This window comes from Sander vitreus, chromosome 8, assembly GCF_031162955.1.
Source record: "Sander vitreus isolate 19-12246 chromosome 8, sanVit1, whole genome shotgun sequence".
In the NCBI taxonomy this organism is placed as follows: domain Eukaryota; kingdom Metazoa; phylum Chordata; class Actinopteri; order Perciformes; family Percidae; genus Sander; species Sander vitreus.
This window is the reverse complement of record NC_135862.1, coordinates 31,240,847-31,259,578: the sequence shown is the minus strand read 5'-3', so window position 1 is coordinate 31,259,578 and position 18,732 is coordinate 31,240,847. Positions and strand designations below refer to the sequence as shown.

The window sequence follows — 18,732 nt, the reverse complement described above, 5'->3', positions numbered from 1 at the left end:
AACCGTACGTAGCTACTGTTATAACAACTGCAGAGAGGCTGACATGCTGGAGAATAATTATAGGGTACCTAAAGATGGTATGCAAAAATATTCAATCATGTTTAAACAGTGATTGATTTACTGATGATTTATTTATCCTTATTTAGCCTTGCTTGTGGCGTGTCTCTTGGGGCCGGCAATATCGGTCTGATGGTCGGTCCGCCTTTGGTGCAGACCAAGCAGCAAGTTCTGGGACTGAAAAGTGAAGCCAATACGGAAGTGCTTTAATCCTGCATTCTATCTAATTTCCAGCATAGGGCGAAACTCCACTGGCTCCAGAAATAAGATTTATTTGATTGCACAGAAACATGAGAAAATGACCCGACTTCTCAATTGATTTATAAGCTCAGTAAACATTTTCCTAACAAGTTTATGTCTCAAACGCTACTCTCAAGTCTTTTTCAATACAGCATGATGTTCATTTTGTAAATTATGGTCCCATTTAATTTAAAATTGATAAAAAAGTAGGGCATGATTGAGGGCTTGGCTACACGCCGACCTGTCAATCATGACAGAGGCTTAGCAATGCTATTGCCATGGCACTGTGTATATTTAAACCGTGAACTTGTTTTTGGGTGTTGTGCGTGTTTTTGACTTAGACTTTGAACCTCTCACTGGATGTGAATTGGAACATTTTGGTCACCTAAATATGTCTTGTTCAGTGTTCGATAGTACCTTGCCAACCAAAGATAGCTAGCGTTAGTTGGTAAGTCTGCCCAATTTTACCCAGCTCAGTGCCTGGAGGTCCACGTTTACCCGTCGGCAAAACTCCACTGGATGACTCGCATCAGGTGGTTGAAAATCGGCAACTTTCCCTCTTTAAAATCTGGCTCAGTGCAGCGCCATTGAAACTATACACGACACAGGCTTCGCAGCCATCCCAAGCTCTGACCACTTATCCAGAAATGGTCACTTCTGGCTCGAAAATATAAAGATGGCTACGGCCAAAGTCCAAACTCCCAGCTTTAAAACCACAGACCACGATCTATACTGATGCTACGACCATTACTTTTACAGTCTATGGTCTGGACTGAAATATCTCATCAACTTGCACTCATTGCCATAACATTAGTCTATGTACAGACATGCTGTCAGGGTTTTGGTATTTTGTTCTGTCGTATTGTGGTAGTCTTGTTTTTCTGTTTTATTCTGTTTCCTGTTTTATTTTGTAGTCTGTCTTGTCTCCCTTGTCTTGTCTAATTTACTTCCTGTCTTTGTTTGTTTCCCGCCTTTTTTGATTGTTCTACCCCACCCAGATTTGTTCCACCTGTTGTATCACCTATTCCTGTTTCTTCAGGACACTTTTTGTTGTACCATTGCCTAATTAAATCTTTGAACTCAAGCACTGCTCTGTCTTGACTGCATTTGGGTCCAATCCTCGCCACACACTTGACAGATCCTGACACATGCATGGTACCCAGAGGATGTACCTTAATGTTTTTGGTGCTCCCCTGATTTTTCCTTTCGTGCCACCATAGATTTTTTTTCGGTTTTGTTTTCTTAACCTTTGGATGGATTGTCATGAAATGCCAAAGTTCCCCTCAGGATGAACTACTTTGGCGATCCCTTAACTTTTCCTCTACCATCACCATGTCAAAATTCTAATATGTCCAATAGCATGATATATCTTAATGGCATGCTAATACACGGTTTAGTGACTAAAATGGTAAACATACCTTCTAAAACTCACGTTAGCATAGTCATTGTGAGTATGTTAGCATGCTGACAATTTCACCCAAAGCACCAATGTGTGTAAGTTCGCAAGCATAGCTGTAATTAAATACATTATAAGATTCACATCTTTAGTATTACATTAACTTGCTTGAAAACTTCAATCTGAATGTTTCTTTTTAACGGTCAGGATGTTTAAGACGTATAGTATCTTGTATCTGGTGTCATTTTTTTCTTCTCATTCCAATCCTAATTCTATTAAGTTATTTTCTTTCCTTGTTTACTACTGTGTAATTTGAAACAATTTTTGTATGATGGACATACACTGTAAAACATCATACAGGCAATTTAGTAGAACAAAAACTCATCTTTTCTCATTAACTTAACATATATGTACATATATCTAATTTTAAGTTTATTCACCTTACACTGGCCCCTGCCTTCAGTTCTCAGCAGGATCCAGCGGGGCCGCAGCAGCAGCTGTACCCCAACAGGGGCTCGGCTTTCTGGGTGCTCTAGATGGTGAAACTCACTGAACCGATCTCATAGGCAAGGATGTAGAGCAGAACGAGGTGACCTTCTGACCTGTGCTGAAGACTCCCCACTGTATCCATCCATCCACCTACAGTACGTGTGTCTGACTGAGGATCTGTAGTAAGTGAAAGGGATAATACAACGCAGTAGAAACTCCAACCTTACACTAGAGGGCGCTGGTGGTTCAGCAGTGGCTTTAAATGACAGTGTGTTGTATCTCTCTATAATTAAACGTTTGAGCTGGGTACTGCATTTACACTGACACATAACCATGCTTTCAGATGAATGACAACTGCACGTCCTTTACTCATATGTCCCCATTTTGTCTGCACACATTCTTAGCGGGCCTCCAAACATATGTTTTTCATATAAAAGATAATCATACCAAGTGAACATTTGGAGTTCTTAAATCTTTTATTTAAATCAAAGAGCAGATAAAAACATTAAGGCAAGACGAGCAGCAAGCAGCGAGCGTTGAGCTGCGAAATGGAACGCCAAAATGTAACTATACATGGCTTGATCCGTTAATAAAAAAATAGAAAATTATAAAGCCAGAGAATACACACGAGTGACCGAGTGCTTGCAGTACACATTTTCAGACCGTTATTGACCTTCTGTGACTGAAGGGTTTTCCAGCCTAAAACTAAACTACAAGTCAAGCAGCTAGACTCTCAAGTATAGAGTTAGTAACAGCCAACTAAAGTGTGTCATTGTATGAAACATAAACAGAAATCAGTGATACTGGAGACATTATTTGCATTTTATAAGCCACTTGGTAACCAGCATTTGCTGAAAAATATTTTTCTTCTCTATGCAGTAAAACAAATTCCCTTTTGCATCAGCTGAATGGAACTGATGTAATTCTCTAAAGAATCTCTCTGATTTAGGTTTAGAGGTTTGTGACACATTTCTTGTTTAGTATTTACAGTCGCAGTCAAATATGCAGCACAGTGGGGCAGACAGCGGCACCGATTAGTATTTTGCACAACCGCTGACGAGATTTCTTCGTCTTTTCAACAAGAGGATTCGGGATGTGCACGCAGCAACGAATCAAGAATGGTCGGAATGACTGCACATGTTTATGAAAGGCTGCAAATGTGAATTTGTGGTACAAAATGCTGTTCTGTTAAACCCGGTTTTCAAGCTTTCCTAAGAATTTAAATAATTCAGACGTTCTTAAGGAGTGGTCCGGCTGTTGTGAACTGAATAAAAGCTGCATAAAATATTCTAGTTATGCAGACTCAAGAAGCAGGACATGGAGGCAAGAACAAGGTAAGCTTTCCTGCCCTGAGCCGTCCAGCGTGGTGGTGAGAAGCTAATGCTAACTACACATGTAGGACTCATTTTATAGGCTTTGGGGCAGCCGAAAGCATCCTCCCAGATAGATTTCTGTCTGCAGGCGTTGCACAAGTACTGTAAGGGAGAAAGCACTGATGCCAAAGAGGTTCTGCTTCTGTCTGTGCCACTTAATGTTAAAATGGAGGCAAGAGATTTGATTTCATATAAGAACATCAACCTGTCATTCAAACTTTCTCCATTTCATCTTAGTTTCTGCATTGTGATGACATACTCTTCTAAACCACCAGTTACAAGTTCAACTGTGTCCTTACTCCGCCTGCCAAGAAAGACAGAACTCTGACCGCACGGTTGCCTTCATTTTCTAGTGGACACCTCCTCACTTAAATTGTAATACACAAAGAGACAACGAAAACATCTGGCTGCCTCATCAATTTGCATGAAAGTGCAAAGAGATTAAATGCTTCTTTACTACGACAAAAATTCTGAACTCATCTGGATTCAAGTAAAACATAGCTTCTAATGAAACCTCCTTATAACTGCTTCCGGAGGAGTCAAAAAGATTGTACTGATTAGTTTTTATATGCGGTGAAGACGCTCATTTAGAAACGTTTGTATATAGCCTTTGTATTCCTAAAGCTACAAATAGCGGGACTACCCCGAGCGCGTTTATGTACAATAAGATCTATGAGAAATGTCTGAGCAAGAGAAAGTCCAACAGTTTGTCAAAGCACACGTAGGATGAATAGAAAGTGCTGATAACTACGTACCAAAACTGGATGACACGATTTAGTTGCACATGCGTTAAGTCTGCATCTGCAGGTTGACTGCTAGTATATTTATATTAGTGCTATAAGTTATTATGGGAGCTACAGTATGTATTTTATCAAACCTTTTTTTTCTTCTTTTTTTATGTTTGTGTTTTTTATGTTTGTCCTCCCAAAAGTCTTGTCTTGCCTGTGGAGATAATCAAGCACAGGCACAAAAGAGGATAGTTATACCGGTCTGAATGTTTTATCCAAAGCACATGATCATCACATTTTCACCTTTGTGTGTGAGGAAACAGTCATGAGAATTCAAAGACGGTGGTGATGTTTCTAGGACGGGCTAGAAAAAAAAAAAGACAAGAAGAAATCAGGAGAGACAGTGACTGAACATCTTTCATACTGGTATGTGCATGTGCGTCTGCGTGTGCGTGTGCGTGTGTGTGTGTGTGTGTGTGTGTGTGGTGTAAGAAGCTGCCTGCAACAGGCAGCGCAGTGTCCCTCCTGGAGAGCCCAACCTCCAGAAACCTCCTACGCCTACACACCAGAACACCTCATTGGTTAAACAGGACTACAAGCTGATTGGCTATTACAGCGGAGTTAGGTTATGATCTGATAATGTTTTCACCTTGCACGTTCAAAGCTTGGTAGACGTTTCTTTTCCCCAAACTGTTTCTTTAAATGTTTGCTCTTTAGCAAAAAAGCACAGAGACATGAGTACAATCTGTTTGTGTGTGTGTGTGTGTGTGTGTGTGTGTGCTTAATACACACATATCCCCGCAGCTATAGCATGCACCCTATGCAAACACATCATGGGTGGTGGTGTGTGAGCATCAGATAAGGGTAGCCTAAGTACACACAGCCAGTGTGTCTTGCCTGTGTGTGTGTGTGCGTGTGCGTGTGTGTGCTTAATATTATGAAGACCTGCTGTATGCCAATGGCCCATGATTTTGTCTATGTATTTAACTGCATCTATAATATTTATGTCCCTGTAAATAGTTCCCTTCGAGTGGACTTAAATATTGTACTTACATCGTTGAAGTGTGTGTGTGTGTGTGTGTGTGTGTGTGTGTGTTTGTTTTTCCCTGTCCGTCCCTGTTTCTGTGTTTGCATTCGCAAGCCCATCCGTCCGTTTTTTTTTTGAGTGTTTATCTGTCGGTCTTCTTGGCCCACGCCAGGTCATCAGATCGTGGTTTCTGCCCTGTAAGTCGTTGGATCAATTGCTCCATTCGTCTCCAAAAGCCCAGCTGGTCCAGAGGATAGTTACACCAACCTGGGATGTGAGGAAACATGGAGAAAGAGACAGAACATGTAAGCGGATGTGAGGAAAGTGGAGAAAGGAGGAGAGGACTAGAGAGGAAGAAGTGAAAAGGGAAGGAAGGAACATACGATTTCTAAATGTTTCCAAATTCTGTAAGTGCAATAGTTTTTGGAGGTATTTTAGTATGGACCAAAAACTGTCCGACTGACAGACAGACAGACAGAGCCATCCATACAGTCATGCCGCAACCATGGCTTAAAAAACACTAAGCCATTTAATGAAACAATTATTATGAAATGTTATTTAGACTCAATGTTTATTCTTCAAGTGGATTTTATGGAATGACCTGAACGATGATACTGATGTATGAGCCTCAGCGATGTAGACAGATCAGTCCATATACTTTTAGCCCTGAAGGGATTTTTCCTACTGTATTAAGATATTTGTTTCGTCTATGGCCCTGCCCACTGCTCCAGCAGCACCCACAGGGCGAACACTGGCTCGTATTGACCTGTTCCCAACCATCCTTTCTCTAACCTCCATCTTTCCCCGCCTCTCTTTTTCCTCCAAACATCCCAGACTAATTTTCCTATTGTCTCTTTTACTTTATCATCTCGATGCTTCACCTCAGATTTCTATCTTCTGTCCTTAACTTCCTCCTCCTTCTATCGTCGTATTTCTTTCCCTCCTCCATTCCTATCTGCACCCCCATCCTCAGTCCTACCTGCATCCAACCTCCTGTCTCACTCTCATCATCATAGGCAGACTGGAATTTTTAGGGTGGTGGAGGTATGAGGGGAGTTTTAAGAGATGTCCTTAGCCTATACTAACACAAAGAAACACGCGCACACACACACACACACACACACACACACACATTTCCAGAGTCTTCGTTCTGTTACAATTTACAGAACTTGAATCTGCTGTATATTTAAGGTAAATACATTAATGTATGTATGGCTGCAGGCCAAAGTACATTTACATGTACACATGCATGCATGACTGTACACTAGTCTCTGTACATACTGCTCTGACACACGCACACACACACCAAACTTGTGTAAGTGACACTGCTTTACAGGCAGCCAAGGATTCCCTTGACATTTAAGAGAAAATGCCTTTTTACCATTATTACCGAAAACACACATGCACACACATATGTTTGTATGGAGAGTAAAGCACTTGCACAAATGCAGTTTTACTTTTGTAAACCGACACAGTCAGTAACACAAGGCAGAAATAAAAAAGATGTCAGAGGCACGCACGCATGCACGCACACACACACACACACACAGGCAAGACACACTGGCTGTGTGTACTTAGGCTACCCTTGTCTGATGCTCACACACCACCACCCATGATGTGTTTGCATAGGGTGCATGCTATAGCTGCGGGGATGTGTGTGTGTGTGTGTGTGTGTGTGTGTGTGTGTGTGTGTGTGTGTGTCCGTCCCACCAGTGACCCTCTCTCTGCTGGAAGACAGTAAAGCAGCCAGGGGTTTTGTTTGATTTACCTCTCTTTTCCTCCATCTCTCCTTCTGCTGTTTCTCCTTCTTTCTCAACACACTCGTCCTTTTTTCCCCTCCAAATCCCTGTTTTCTACCCACCCTCTGCTCGCCCTCCCGCTCTCTCCCCTCCCTCCCTCCCGTGCCCCCCTCTGCCTGTGAAGTCCTATTTGTTAGAACAGACAGCAGGTTAGCATTAAATATACATGGGGATTGTCAGCCGGTGGCGAACACAAAGGCAGCTAGGCGAGCCCCAGTGGAATCCAAGCCTGGCCCAGGCAGCCAGGCTGGGGGAGTGGGGGGCCGCTGCTGTCCCCTGTGGGCCCCCGTGGGCCCCTGACCGACACCAGCCAACCTCCCACCACACACACACAGGTTAGAAACCGAAGAGGTCAGTACACACACACACAGATGCTCCAGTATGCAGATGTGTGCGCGTGTACAAACACACACTTTCGCTGTGACACCCCCCCTCAACTTGCTCACACACACATCTGTCGTCCGCAGGGGCGCAGGGTGACGTACAAGCTGAATCCCCCTTGTGTATCCTCCCTCTTTTCTCTCCCTCCCTCTCTCCCTTTCACCCAGATGCACACAGAATACTTAATGTGGGTCTGTTACAGAGGCCCCGTGTCTCTAAAGACACACACGCACGCAAACAGAACATTTTCTTTTAGTTATTTATATGAAGCCGACAGACAGACAGACAGACACGGCCGCCATTTTGTCCCAATCTGCAGAGAATTGGAAGAGAAATCAGCTTCAATTATGGCGATCTAAAATAGCCACAACTCACACACACTTATAAACATCCGATAGTATTCAAAAGTCATGTTACACACATTCTATCCTGGAGTGCCTCAATGCTATGATGGATGCACAATTTAAAAAAAAAAAGGAACTTTTTGATGGTTTGATTTTTAACAAATATTTTTAACCTGCCCTCCAATACAGAAGATCTATACATCATATACAAACAGTGTTGTGCATATTAAAAGCCAAAAATCTCATTCTTAGAGACTGGATTAGATTTCTAGGTACAGTAGATACGATTTATAGATTTTGGTTATGCACTTTGGGTTTGACAGTATGTTTGTAAAGTATGTAAGTATTGTAAAGATAACCATGGTACTATCCATCAAATGTGACTAAAATAATCCAGCCTAACATGTTGTTATCACAGTAAAATGATCCCTCACCAATTTTTTTTATCCTTTTTTTTTATCATTGCCTTGATTTGTTTGTCTTTGATGAACTAACAATGTGCTCTTATTTTGAAATAAAGGCAACATAGTAGGGAGTAGAGAGTTGAAGCTAGCATTTATTAGATTTCAGTAATCAGCCTTAATTATATAATTTGCTTATAGTTGACACAACTCACATTTGAATGTCTGCCATATGGTATACATTTTAGTGTTGAAATGACCAATTCCAATCAAAATGTCCTGGAGAAATTAGTCTGACAAAAATTATATATAAGATATAAAGATGAATTGGGTGAAAGGAGTCATTTTATCGGACAATGAGTTCCGGTTCACCCTAAAAAGTCTTTGGGGCGTCCTGGTGGCTGAGAGGTTTGAGATGTGGACTACGTAATGCAGTAAAGTCAGTGAAATTGTTTCTGTAATAGTTAGTATAGTTAAATAGTTAAATAATAGCTCTAGTGGGTTAAACCATGTATCTGTGCACTAGAAGTATCTAGTCATGATAACAGCAGTTCTTACCTGTAGTAATGCAGTAGTATGTCTCGTGCGGCGAGACATGGTGGATGCGGTGATGTTTCCGTGGCAACACCAGATGCCAGTCCTGGAGCAGCGTGACCCAGCGCGGGAGGCCGAAGTAGGAGTGGCTCCACTTGTGAATCTGATTGGTCAGCGTCACGAAAACCGCCAGGGCGAAGACGTAGCAGTCCCAGGGGTAGGACGCCGTCAAGGCCTCTGAGAGAGCACAAGAGACAGACGGACATTTATACACAGAGAAAGAAAGAAAGAAAAGTAAAAAGGGTAAAGTTAATAGAATAATTGATCAAACTGTTTAGTGTAATGAAGAGGGGCAGCATGAAGGCATAGTACTCCCACAGAGAGGATGCTGGCGGGAGCCTCGGAGAGATAAAGAGACCAAGGGGGAGAGATGAGGAGAGGGGGGGGAGAGATGAGGAGACGGGTGGAGAGACGGGGGGACTGGGGAGAGATGAGGAGACGGGGGAGAGATGGGGAGAGATGAGGAGACGAGGGAGAGATGAGGAGATGGGGGGAGAGATGAAGAGACGGGGGGAGAGACTGTTGAACGAAGTGTTCAGTTGAAACCCCAAAACAGCTAAACTATATATTACTGCTTTAAGAAGTGTATTAGCCCAAAAACAGCTACAACTATATTTCTGCTTACAGATATAATCATATTGCTGCTTATAAATGTAATTATAATTTTATTTAGGAATAAGAATCATGCTAGATACTATGTTGCATATATATATGCATTATATTCATTTGTTTAGTGTAAATGTATGAGAAGGCCTGCCTGCAGTTCATGCAGAGGGGAAGCTCGTGTGTTCCTGTAAGAGACTGCAGCTGAGACAGGGGAAGAGTACATGTGGGGTACATTGAGTTCATGTATGAGAGAAAGTAATGGGGAGCTGATGTCAAACATATGTACTGCTAAAAACTTCACACTGTCCTGATTCTGTTTGGAGAAGAGAGTCAAGCCGTCATATATGATGGAAGAGCATTACCGCTTGCTTGTGTAATGTATAAGATACGAAACGTCATCACATGTGAGGCTTCCTGTGAGTGTCTGTTAACCTGTGGTTGCATTAAAAAATGATACCTTATTAGGCCACAAGAAGTGGTGAGACAGCCCCTGCTGGTATGGTGGGAGTGAACTGGTCAATGTATGTATAAATAGGAGTAACTCCATGATAGAGCCTCTTCTTTTTGGGGCATTTTGTACTGAAAGAATCTCCGTAGTTAGTGCATTTTTGTTCATTTTCTTTCTGTTTAGCTTTTTGCCTTTTTTAACTTTCTGCTTTAATTAAAATAAAAATACCTGTTGGAAGACTTATTTTTTCCTTTTTTTCTTCAACTCTGCCAAGCGGTAGGGGAACACCCCTACGGGAGGCGGTTTTGACTCCTCTTTAACCGCTGGGCAACCCAGCGGGGATCGATTTTGACGGCAAGCCTCCTCTCAACTCATCGGAGACTGCATTTTTCAGCGGATTTGAATTTTTGGTGATTCCGCGAAGAGCAGCTTTAAACTGAGTATTACTGAAAAGAATTTGGTTATAAAGCTTCCCTCGGGCAATACTTTTTCTGTATAGGAGGTTAAAACACCCGTGATCAAGGGGACATCTAGGGTGTTAATCAAAGTCTCTTGCCTCGCCTTCGGGTTCCCTGACCCAGGCGAGGACCCTTTAGTATGGGTGTGTGTGTGTGTCTCTATAATAAACTTAAAACAGGAAAGTATCTGAAATAACTCCTTTTAATAATAGGCCAAAACATCCGCTCCGCTGACAGTAACTGGTGTTAACTGTACGGCAGAAGAGGGCATAGTAGAGCGAGGGTTATCGAGGGGAAGATATAAGAGGAGTTAGCTTTGAAAATAAAAGTGATACTGAAGTCTCGATAAGGATGAGGATGAGGAGACAGGGGGGAGAGGGAAGAGGAGAGGACAAAGACAGACAAGTAGCAACGTTAGGGCTGGATGATTAATCGTTTTCAAGTCAAAATCGAGGTTTGAAAGAATGCAATTAGTTTTGTTGGATTTCTGGCTGAGTCTATGATTAGAGAATAGGCAAAAAATAAGCCCTGGCTTTCAGCCTATTCCTTTTTCGGTTAGCTACGGTGGCAAATTGTGGCAAATCATTGTTTCTTTCATGCATGTTAGCCAAAAGAAAATTATTCATCAACATCATCAATAAGCTAATCATGAGGGTAGTGATTATTCAGATGTGCAGTTTTGATGGTGTCTCATGTTATAATGTTCCATGACATGTTTTATCTATTACACAGTGAATATTGAACTTAAGCTAAACTTCTAAAAAGAATCGTAATCGCAATATCTGGCAGAAAAAATTACAATTAGAGTTTTCCCCCAAATCGTTCAGTCCTAAGTTACATAACATCAGGAAAACAGTAAGCAGCGACTGTCAGGATGTCTTCCAAAAACCACACTTTTTGCCGAAATCAGAAAGGCCAAGGGGAGATCAGACATTTGACATCAATGTATTTTACTGGTTTTTTTAACCATCCCGGTGCTTTCACCTCAGCACCGCGGGCATCAAGAGGCATTTTAAAGGAAGTTAGTCAGGGGAGACACTTCAGCCCTCCACGCCTCTACGAGTACCATCACACAAGGAAACCAGTCCCTTCATTCTTTCTGTTCCTCATTGAGCGGGTCAGCGTCCCTACTGATGTTCAGATGGAACCTTATAATGTTTTTTAACAACTTCTGCAATCCCACTCTCATACTGTGAAAGAACGACACATCATTCCTACTGTAGCGCCCTGGGACTGGACCAACTGTGTGCCGTGTTCTTGTGTGATATTCAGATGAAGGTGTAGTTGGAGTTTGGATGGAGTTTAGGGAATAGGGGACAGCAGTTTACTGGCTCTGTGAGAAAGTCGCACCGAAACAGCATTTGCAATGCATATTTTTTTTAATGTGATTAAAGAAACAGGAAACGGGGCCAGGACTTTACACAATAAGAGGAAGCCATTCGAATGCAGTTTTACAGGGAATAAAAGGAATGAGATCAATTTTAGTGTAAAATGTAATACATTCTTAAATAATGACCATGCCTTTGAATTACCTCAACTTAAGAGAGAAACAGGGCTAAGTTTCTGATGCTTAATATTGTACACAGTCGTTTACAAATAAAATCAACACCTCCCTGCTTCCATACACATTTCCGGCAGTTTAAAACCATAATCCCTTTCCTTCCTAGCGCTGCCAAAGAGGATTGTGATTGGTTTAAAGGAATCTAAACAAGAGCGTTGTTTTCCCTCCTATCCCAGAATGTGTGTGTGGAGATAGCTCTGGCAATGGCGGGACTACTTGAAGTCTGACTAGATGGATTTTTGTGCGAGCTTGTGATTCCCGCGATTTTCGCGTGATCTTGCGAGAATCCAGCTGCCGTGCAAGGGACAGCATCCACGGGTGACATCTGGTGGAACAGACGCACAGCCGAAAATATTTACACACTGGAATAAACTGTAAACCTGAAAACGGATGAAATGTTTTTTTTGCTGACGATACACATTATTTACAGTGGTGGAATGTAACCAAGTACATTTACTGATGAAGTACAAATCTGAGGTTCTTCTGAGTTTTTTCTATTCCATGCAACGTTATACTTCTATTCCACTACATTTTAGTGGGATATTGATACATATCGTACATTTTAATCCACTACGTTAAAGGTCCTATGACATGCTGCTTTTTGGATGCTTTTATATGGCCTTAGTGGTCCCCTAATACTGTATCTGAAGTCTCTTTTATATAGACCTTAGTGGTCCCCTAATACTGTATCTGAAGTCTCTTTTATATAGACCTTAGTGGTCCCCTAATACTGTATCTGAAGTCTCTTTTATATAGACCTTAGTGGTCCCCCTAATACTGTATCTGAAGTCTCTTTTATATGGACCTTAGTGGTCCCCTAATACTGTATCTGAAGTCTCTTTTATATAGACCTTAGTGGTCCCCTAATACTGTATCTGAAGTCTCTTTTATATAGGCCTTAGTGGTCCCCTAATACTGTATCTGAAGTCGCTTTCCCGAAATTCAGCCTCGGTGCAGAATTACAGCCACTAGAGCCAGTCCCACAATAAATATCCCGCATATTCCATCGCATTTTTTTAAGAAAACGTGCCGGATAATCAAGGATTTTTGCCCGCATTTTTCTGGAAGGACTGACTAAAACAACTTTTAAACGTACAACCGTTCCACCAAAAACAAGTTCCTTCCCAAGGCTATTTAGCAGCGGCTCCGTGCGGAGCTTAGCGGCGCCAAGACGATTGTGATTGGTTTAAAGAAATGCCAATAAACCACAACACGTTTTTCTCCCATCCCGGTATGCTGTGTGGACTAGCCAGACCCTCCTCCGCAGCGCTGTGGAGGAAGGTCTGGCAAAGCAGAGACTACGAGTGCCTTTACAAAAACCAAACAAGAGCGTATATAGTTTGAGGCATTGTTACAGATTAAACTACCCAACAGGATATAAAGTAGTTAAAATGAACTCACCTCGACCAACACCAGTGATATGCTGCTTACACATATACATGCATCAGTAATAATAAAACAGTGATATTTTTTAAATAATGTAGGAATGGAGTGTATTGCTATATTTTAATACTTCTCCTCCTCGGTGAACCTGCTCTGAGTGTGCCCAGCTGAAAGGGAGCCAAATACTGTCATCAAATCTTTTTTTTTTTTCTTTTCCAACGTGGCACAACGTGTAGACTAAAAGCATCTTTGTAAGCTGGGAATACTGTAAGTATTTAATCAGGTTTCCTATCAAGCCTAAAGCTATAAAAAGAGTATTTTGAAGAAGAGACTGGTTTCAGGGAAGTGGAAGTGTCAGTGTTGATGTGAGCTGACAGGTGACAAACATGTCAGGACTCAGGAGCAGCCGAGTGCAACTATTCTCAAAATAACATTATGCATACGCGGCTACTGCCGTTTGTCATTTGAAGAGCATTCGGAGAAGGTTTCTGTCGGTCTACTGCCTAAAGACCAAACAAAATTCTACAGCTCGTCTATCACACGGCCAACTCTTGCTATTCACTTGAGTCTTTCTGTCGCTACGACTTAGAGCTGTCCTCTCTCTGTCTACCTCCATCCCCCTCGTTCTTTCTCTTTGGTCCAAACAGCGATCTCTTGACCCCGGTTCACGTGCAGACATGACAGCTGGAGATGTCACCTCGCGGCTTTCAGCCTTTCCCCCCATCTACCTCTGTCTCCGTCTTTGTCTGGTGACCGCTTGACACTGCGAGGAGCTTGACATGACAGGTTTAGATGTCATCTAAGCGCTACATGACCCTCTGCCACCCCCACCCACGCTCGCTCGCTGCGTCTCTTCTCCGTGCACTCCCACCCTCTGTCGCAAACTCTTAGCGCTGACCTCTTAAGGTGCAGACATGACAGGTGTAGATGTCACTGCGTCTCTCCCCGTCTCTGTCCCGCGACCTGTTGACTCGCCGCGCTGTGTGACATGACAGGTGTGGATGTCACCTACAAGTGAACCTCACTACTGCTCCCTCCCCTCTAATCTTTTCCAATTCGCTGGTCCCATGTTAAGGGCAGGCAGCTGACCTTTGCAAGTTTCCCCTTTGCTCCTCTTTTTTCCAGGTTCTAAATACTTCATTGCAATGTTCCTTCACCATCTTCCAGACAATCATTTACTTCAGAGCTGGGTATTGTTCAAATATTTCCGATACCGGTACAGTGACTTCGATACCAGTTCCTAAACTACGCATTTTTCCCCCCGATACCAATTTTATAAAACAAAAACAAAATACAACATTACACATTACGGAACAAATCTTATTTATTTGTCAGCTCCTACTACGCAAGCCCCGTCTCTGTGCGCAACGTAGAGTTTTTCCTGCCTGCCTCTGTAACGTGTAACGTTAGACAGCCAATCACAGACATTATTAGATCTTGGTAGAAGCATGCTGCATGCTGATTGGCTCACTGACGCGGATTAGAATTATTACTTAGGTTTTGATCAGCATCAGGTCTTGGATTTTAGCTGAACACATTTCGACATGGCAGAATAAAAAACACTGGTTACACTTTACTTAGGTAGCCACATAAGAGTGACATGACACTGTCATGAACGTGTCATAAACATTATAAACAAGTCATAAACGTTTAGGACATAACGCTTCTTTAAGTAAGCGTCATTCGGTTTTTGTCATGACAAGTTATGGTCAGGGTAAGAGTTCATGTGTTCATGACAGTGTCATGTCACTCTTATGTAGATACCTTCAAGTAAAGTGTCACCCAATGTTTTTCTCAAAACAACAATACACCCCCTTCCTATAGTTTACCCTGACGCTTTCTTTGCCGTTATTACTCTCCTACACAACGGAGACTTTCTGCAGGGCGCTGCCCAAGTGTAGCACTAAGTTATTGTTGGCCAGTATCGCTGCAATGTGCAAAGATAAATGCTTATCTTGTTTTGGTCCTTATTGAAATTGTAACATTTACAGAGATAAGTCAAGGCTCAGAAAATCGTACTGCAAAATTGTTATTCTTTTTAACAATAATGATGTTTTTAGTTTTCTTACAATGTTGGGATCAGTATTACTTTCCACCGTAACATGGTACAGTATCACTTGGTTGAAGAGGTAAACTGGTGGCCTATTTGCACCTGTTAATTCCTTTTTGTTAGCAGCTTATTGTGTCTGTAAGTAAATAGCCAGCTCATTGGTTCCATCATGACAGCAGACAAAGCATCAAAGATGCGCGTGAGCAGCTCAACCCCTTAAAACCACAGCTAATGGATGTCACTCCCCCCCTCCTCTCTCTCTCCTCTCTGCCCATCAGTGACCTTTTGGCTGAAGTTGAAGTGCAGACATGACAGGTGGAAATGTCTCCTTCTCAATAACAGGTTGCTCCGTTTCTCCAGCTGATCTTCCTCCTCCGGTAACTCCCCTTCTGCCCTGCACCCGTAGGGTCAGTGCACATGATTACCTGCAAAACTGCCCCGTGCCCTCCCTCGACCAGTGGACACACTCCAGCCAGAGTCTGTGCTACCTAAGTCACTGCTACACTTTGGTGGCCATGTCAAGCTGCCCTTCTAAAGTCCTTACACTCACATTACAGCTTTACAGTACGCAGTGTGACTGCTACAGTCTTCTGAAGCTTGCTGAATGAAATATCTTTCACAATGCCCGTTTTGGGCATTAGCGGAAAGGAGGGAGGGACTGAGAAGTTGTTGATGTTCAAATTTTTTGGCTTAGTCCTGGATCTTCGCAATCCTACCTACGGCACCTTTAAAGCGCCGCGGAGCTGCTGCTCTGCCCGGTGCGTTCCATACAGACGCTGTAGGGCGCTTTTGGCATCTGTATCTGAGGCTGAGAGCAACTGCACACGCAAAGAATTATGGTTTTGCCGGTAGTGTCTCCCCTCAAGTTCTGTGCATGCCTGTGTGTATGCTACCTGGTGTGTATGTGAGGAACTTGTAGGCCATGTGAGCCAGTGGAAGGATGGGTATCATACAGTTGTCGCCATTGGTTTCAATGAAGTCGTGGCGAGTGATGGCGGTTGGATCGATGTGGTGCTCCCTGAATGGACGAATAAATGCCTGCAAAAAGACAGAGAGAGAGATTCTTGCTGTAAAATTAACAAAATAATAATTGCTGTAATATTCCTTACAGACTTTAAAGCAGCAGCCTGAAGTGTTATATTTAAATTCAGTGTCAATGAAGAATAGGTAGGTGTTTTTTTTCCACCGAACCAAACCATCCTCTTGCACTACGCGCGCTACGATAGTCGACGTAATGACGGCGCCGTTGATTACGGGAAGGTGTTTACGTAGGTGGACCGTTCAATGCAGTAGGCTGTGTGGAACTCGTGAGCAGAAAAAGTGCCGTTTGCCAGTACTTTCAGTCAAAAGAAGGTGATTCAAGTCGAGCTACATGTTCAATTTGCAATGCCGATTTGTCTCGTGGTGGCGAGGACCCTAAACAATACACAACATCGCCGCTGTTAAAACATTTGCGTACGAAACATCCGAAAGAATACCAGTTGTGCATGAAGGAATCTACAGACAGCAGCCAAAATGCAGCAACTTCAGGTACGGCAAAGGAAGGACAGTCACAGCTAAAAACTTGATGGGATGAGAGTAGGATTCGGTATTCGGATTCGGCAGAATCTTAACCAGTGGATTTGGTATTCGTCCAAACCCCAAAAATCTGGATTCGGTGCATCTCTAAAATATATACATACACATATATACATAGGTATAGTTGTTTTCAGACATTTTAATGCAGGAATATTACATATTATATCTTTAAACACACACACCCACATTTCACTAAATGAAACTGATGGTATAAACAACAATAGGCATACAACTGGGGTAGGTTTTACTACTTCATTCACATTCACTTTAAATTGGAACACAACAGACACTGGAAACGCATTGTTTACAGTCTTTACACAAATGCAGATCAAATGCAAATACACACAGACACACACACCACGACTCAGCAGTGCCCAGCAGCCCGCACAACCCCAAAGCTCATATCCAGCATCCTAATAAACCACAGAACAGCAGTCGTCCCACGCAAAAACACTTATACACATAAATGACCCATGGACGCCACACACAATCTCAGAAAATGTGAGCTTCAAACACACACCGACACACAACCCCCACCTGCACTGCACAGAGGCAGACACCTGTCTGCGAGAGTAGGGGGGTCTCAAATGACTGACTGAATCTGAATCTCAGAAAGCACAAAAGAGGAAAAAAAGAGATATGCACACACATGCACACACAGGATAAATGTAATTTATTTCCCTCTGTGGAAGATGCAGGAAAGGTAGGTTTTCATCTGTATTTCCACAGTGTGCATCCGTGCGCCTGTGTGTCTGAGTGTGACGGAGTGTGTGTGTGTGTGTGTGTGGCCGTGAAAGCATCAGCATGAAAACTCATTATTGTCGCGTTAGCTGTTCGAAGCGATCACACGCGCCTATCAGCAAGCCTCGTAGGTAGGTGTCACCGCAAACACACAAACTATCTATGTTGATATCTTCACAATTATGTACCCATCCCCATTTCCGTCTGCCTCTCCCCCCCACCTCTCCTCTCCCGTCCCCAGCCCTCCTCTCGCCGCAGCCCTCAGCCAGATGAAAGGCCGGCTAAGCAGCGGAGGTCGTGCCGAGCGGAGCGGCGTCAGCGCTCCCAGTTAACGGCGGGCCGCCGGCCGATGCATGTCCTCTAATCCCACACCGTTTAACGGCCCGCCTCGCACGACGTCCGTTAATCACCAGCTCACATCGCCCATCGCCCCAGCAACCAGCGCTGTCCCACTGGTTGGACCGACACGCCCTTCCACCCCCTTCTTTTTTTTTTCTTCTTTTTTGTCCTTCATAACCTTTATGCTGTATTTTCATCTCACTTTTTGTTGGTTTCTGTTTTTGGCCCGTTTTTTTCCATCTATGCTTTCTTCTTAGTGTCACCCTTTTTTTCCTCTCTTCTGGCCTTTTAGAAAGAACAGACTTAAATCATTTAACTACAGTAAGTCTACTTCAACGCTCTAATCAGCCTCATTAGAGAGAAGAATTAAAGGAGATATGTTTCTCAGAGAGAGAAAGACAGAGGGAAATTGACATAAAGGTACTGAAGATTTCAAAAGATTGCAGAAGAGAAACAGAGAGAAAGGATCTTCAAATATATATCCCTAAAAACTGTAAACACATCTGGCAAATTTCAATGTGAATCGAGCATCATTGGGAACTAATGAGCGTGACTTTGTCCTCAAAGTGGTGTCATTAGAGGACTGCTAAATCCTTGTTGAGTCAATTAAAGCTCAACAACGACAAAAAAACAGCACGGCCCAAAGCTTCGCTAAGGAATAGTTCTAAACACTACTGGGAGAATGGAGAGCACTTTTTAAGATAGCGTTGCAGTTTTAGCACTGGGGAGTGAAAAGGCT

The 18,732-nt window shown here is 42.8% G+C and overlaps 1 protein-coding gene across 1 annotated transcript in view; it reads right to left on the bottom strand.

Moving 5' to 3' along the window:
- Nucleotides 1–2,639: 2,639 nt before the first annotated feature.
- Nucleotides 2,640–18,732, bottom strand: part of peds1a (plasmanylethanolamine desaturase 1a) — a 57,541-nt gene continuing 41,448 nt past the window's right edge. Inside the window, exons 4-6 of the mRNA XM_078257826.1 lie at nucleotides 16,229–16,373; nucleotides 8,794–9,006; nucleotides 2,640–5,577 (exon numbers count right to left, since the gene is read on the bottom strand). Of these exons, the coding sequence (XP_078113952.1) occupies nucleotides 5,453–5,577; nucleotides 8,794–9,006; nucleotides 16,229–16,373 (483 nt within the window). The 3' untranslated portion in view covers nucleotides 2,640–5,452. The remainder of the gene's footprint in view (nucleotides 5,578–8,793; nucleotides 9,007–16,228; nucleotides 16,374–18,732) is intronic.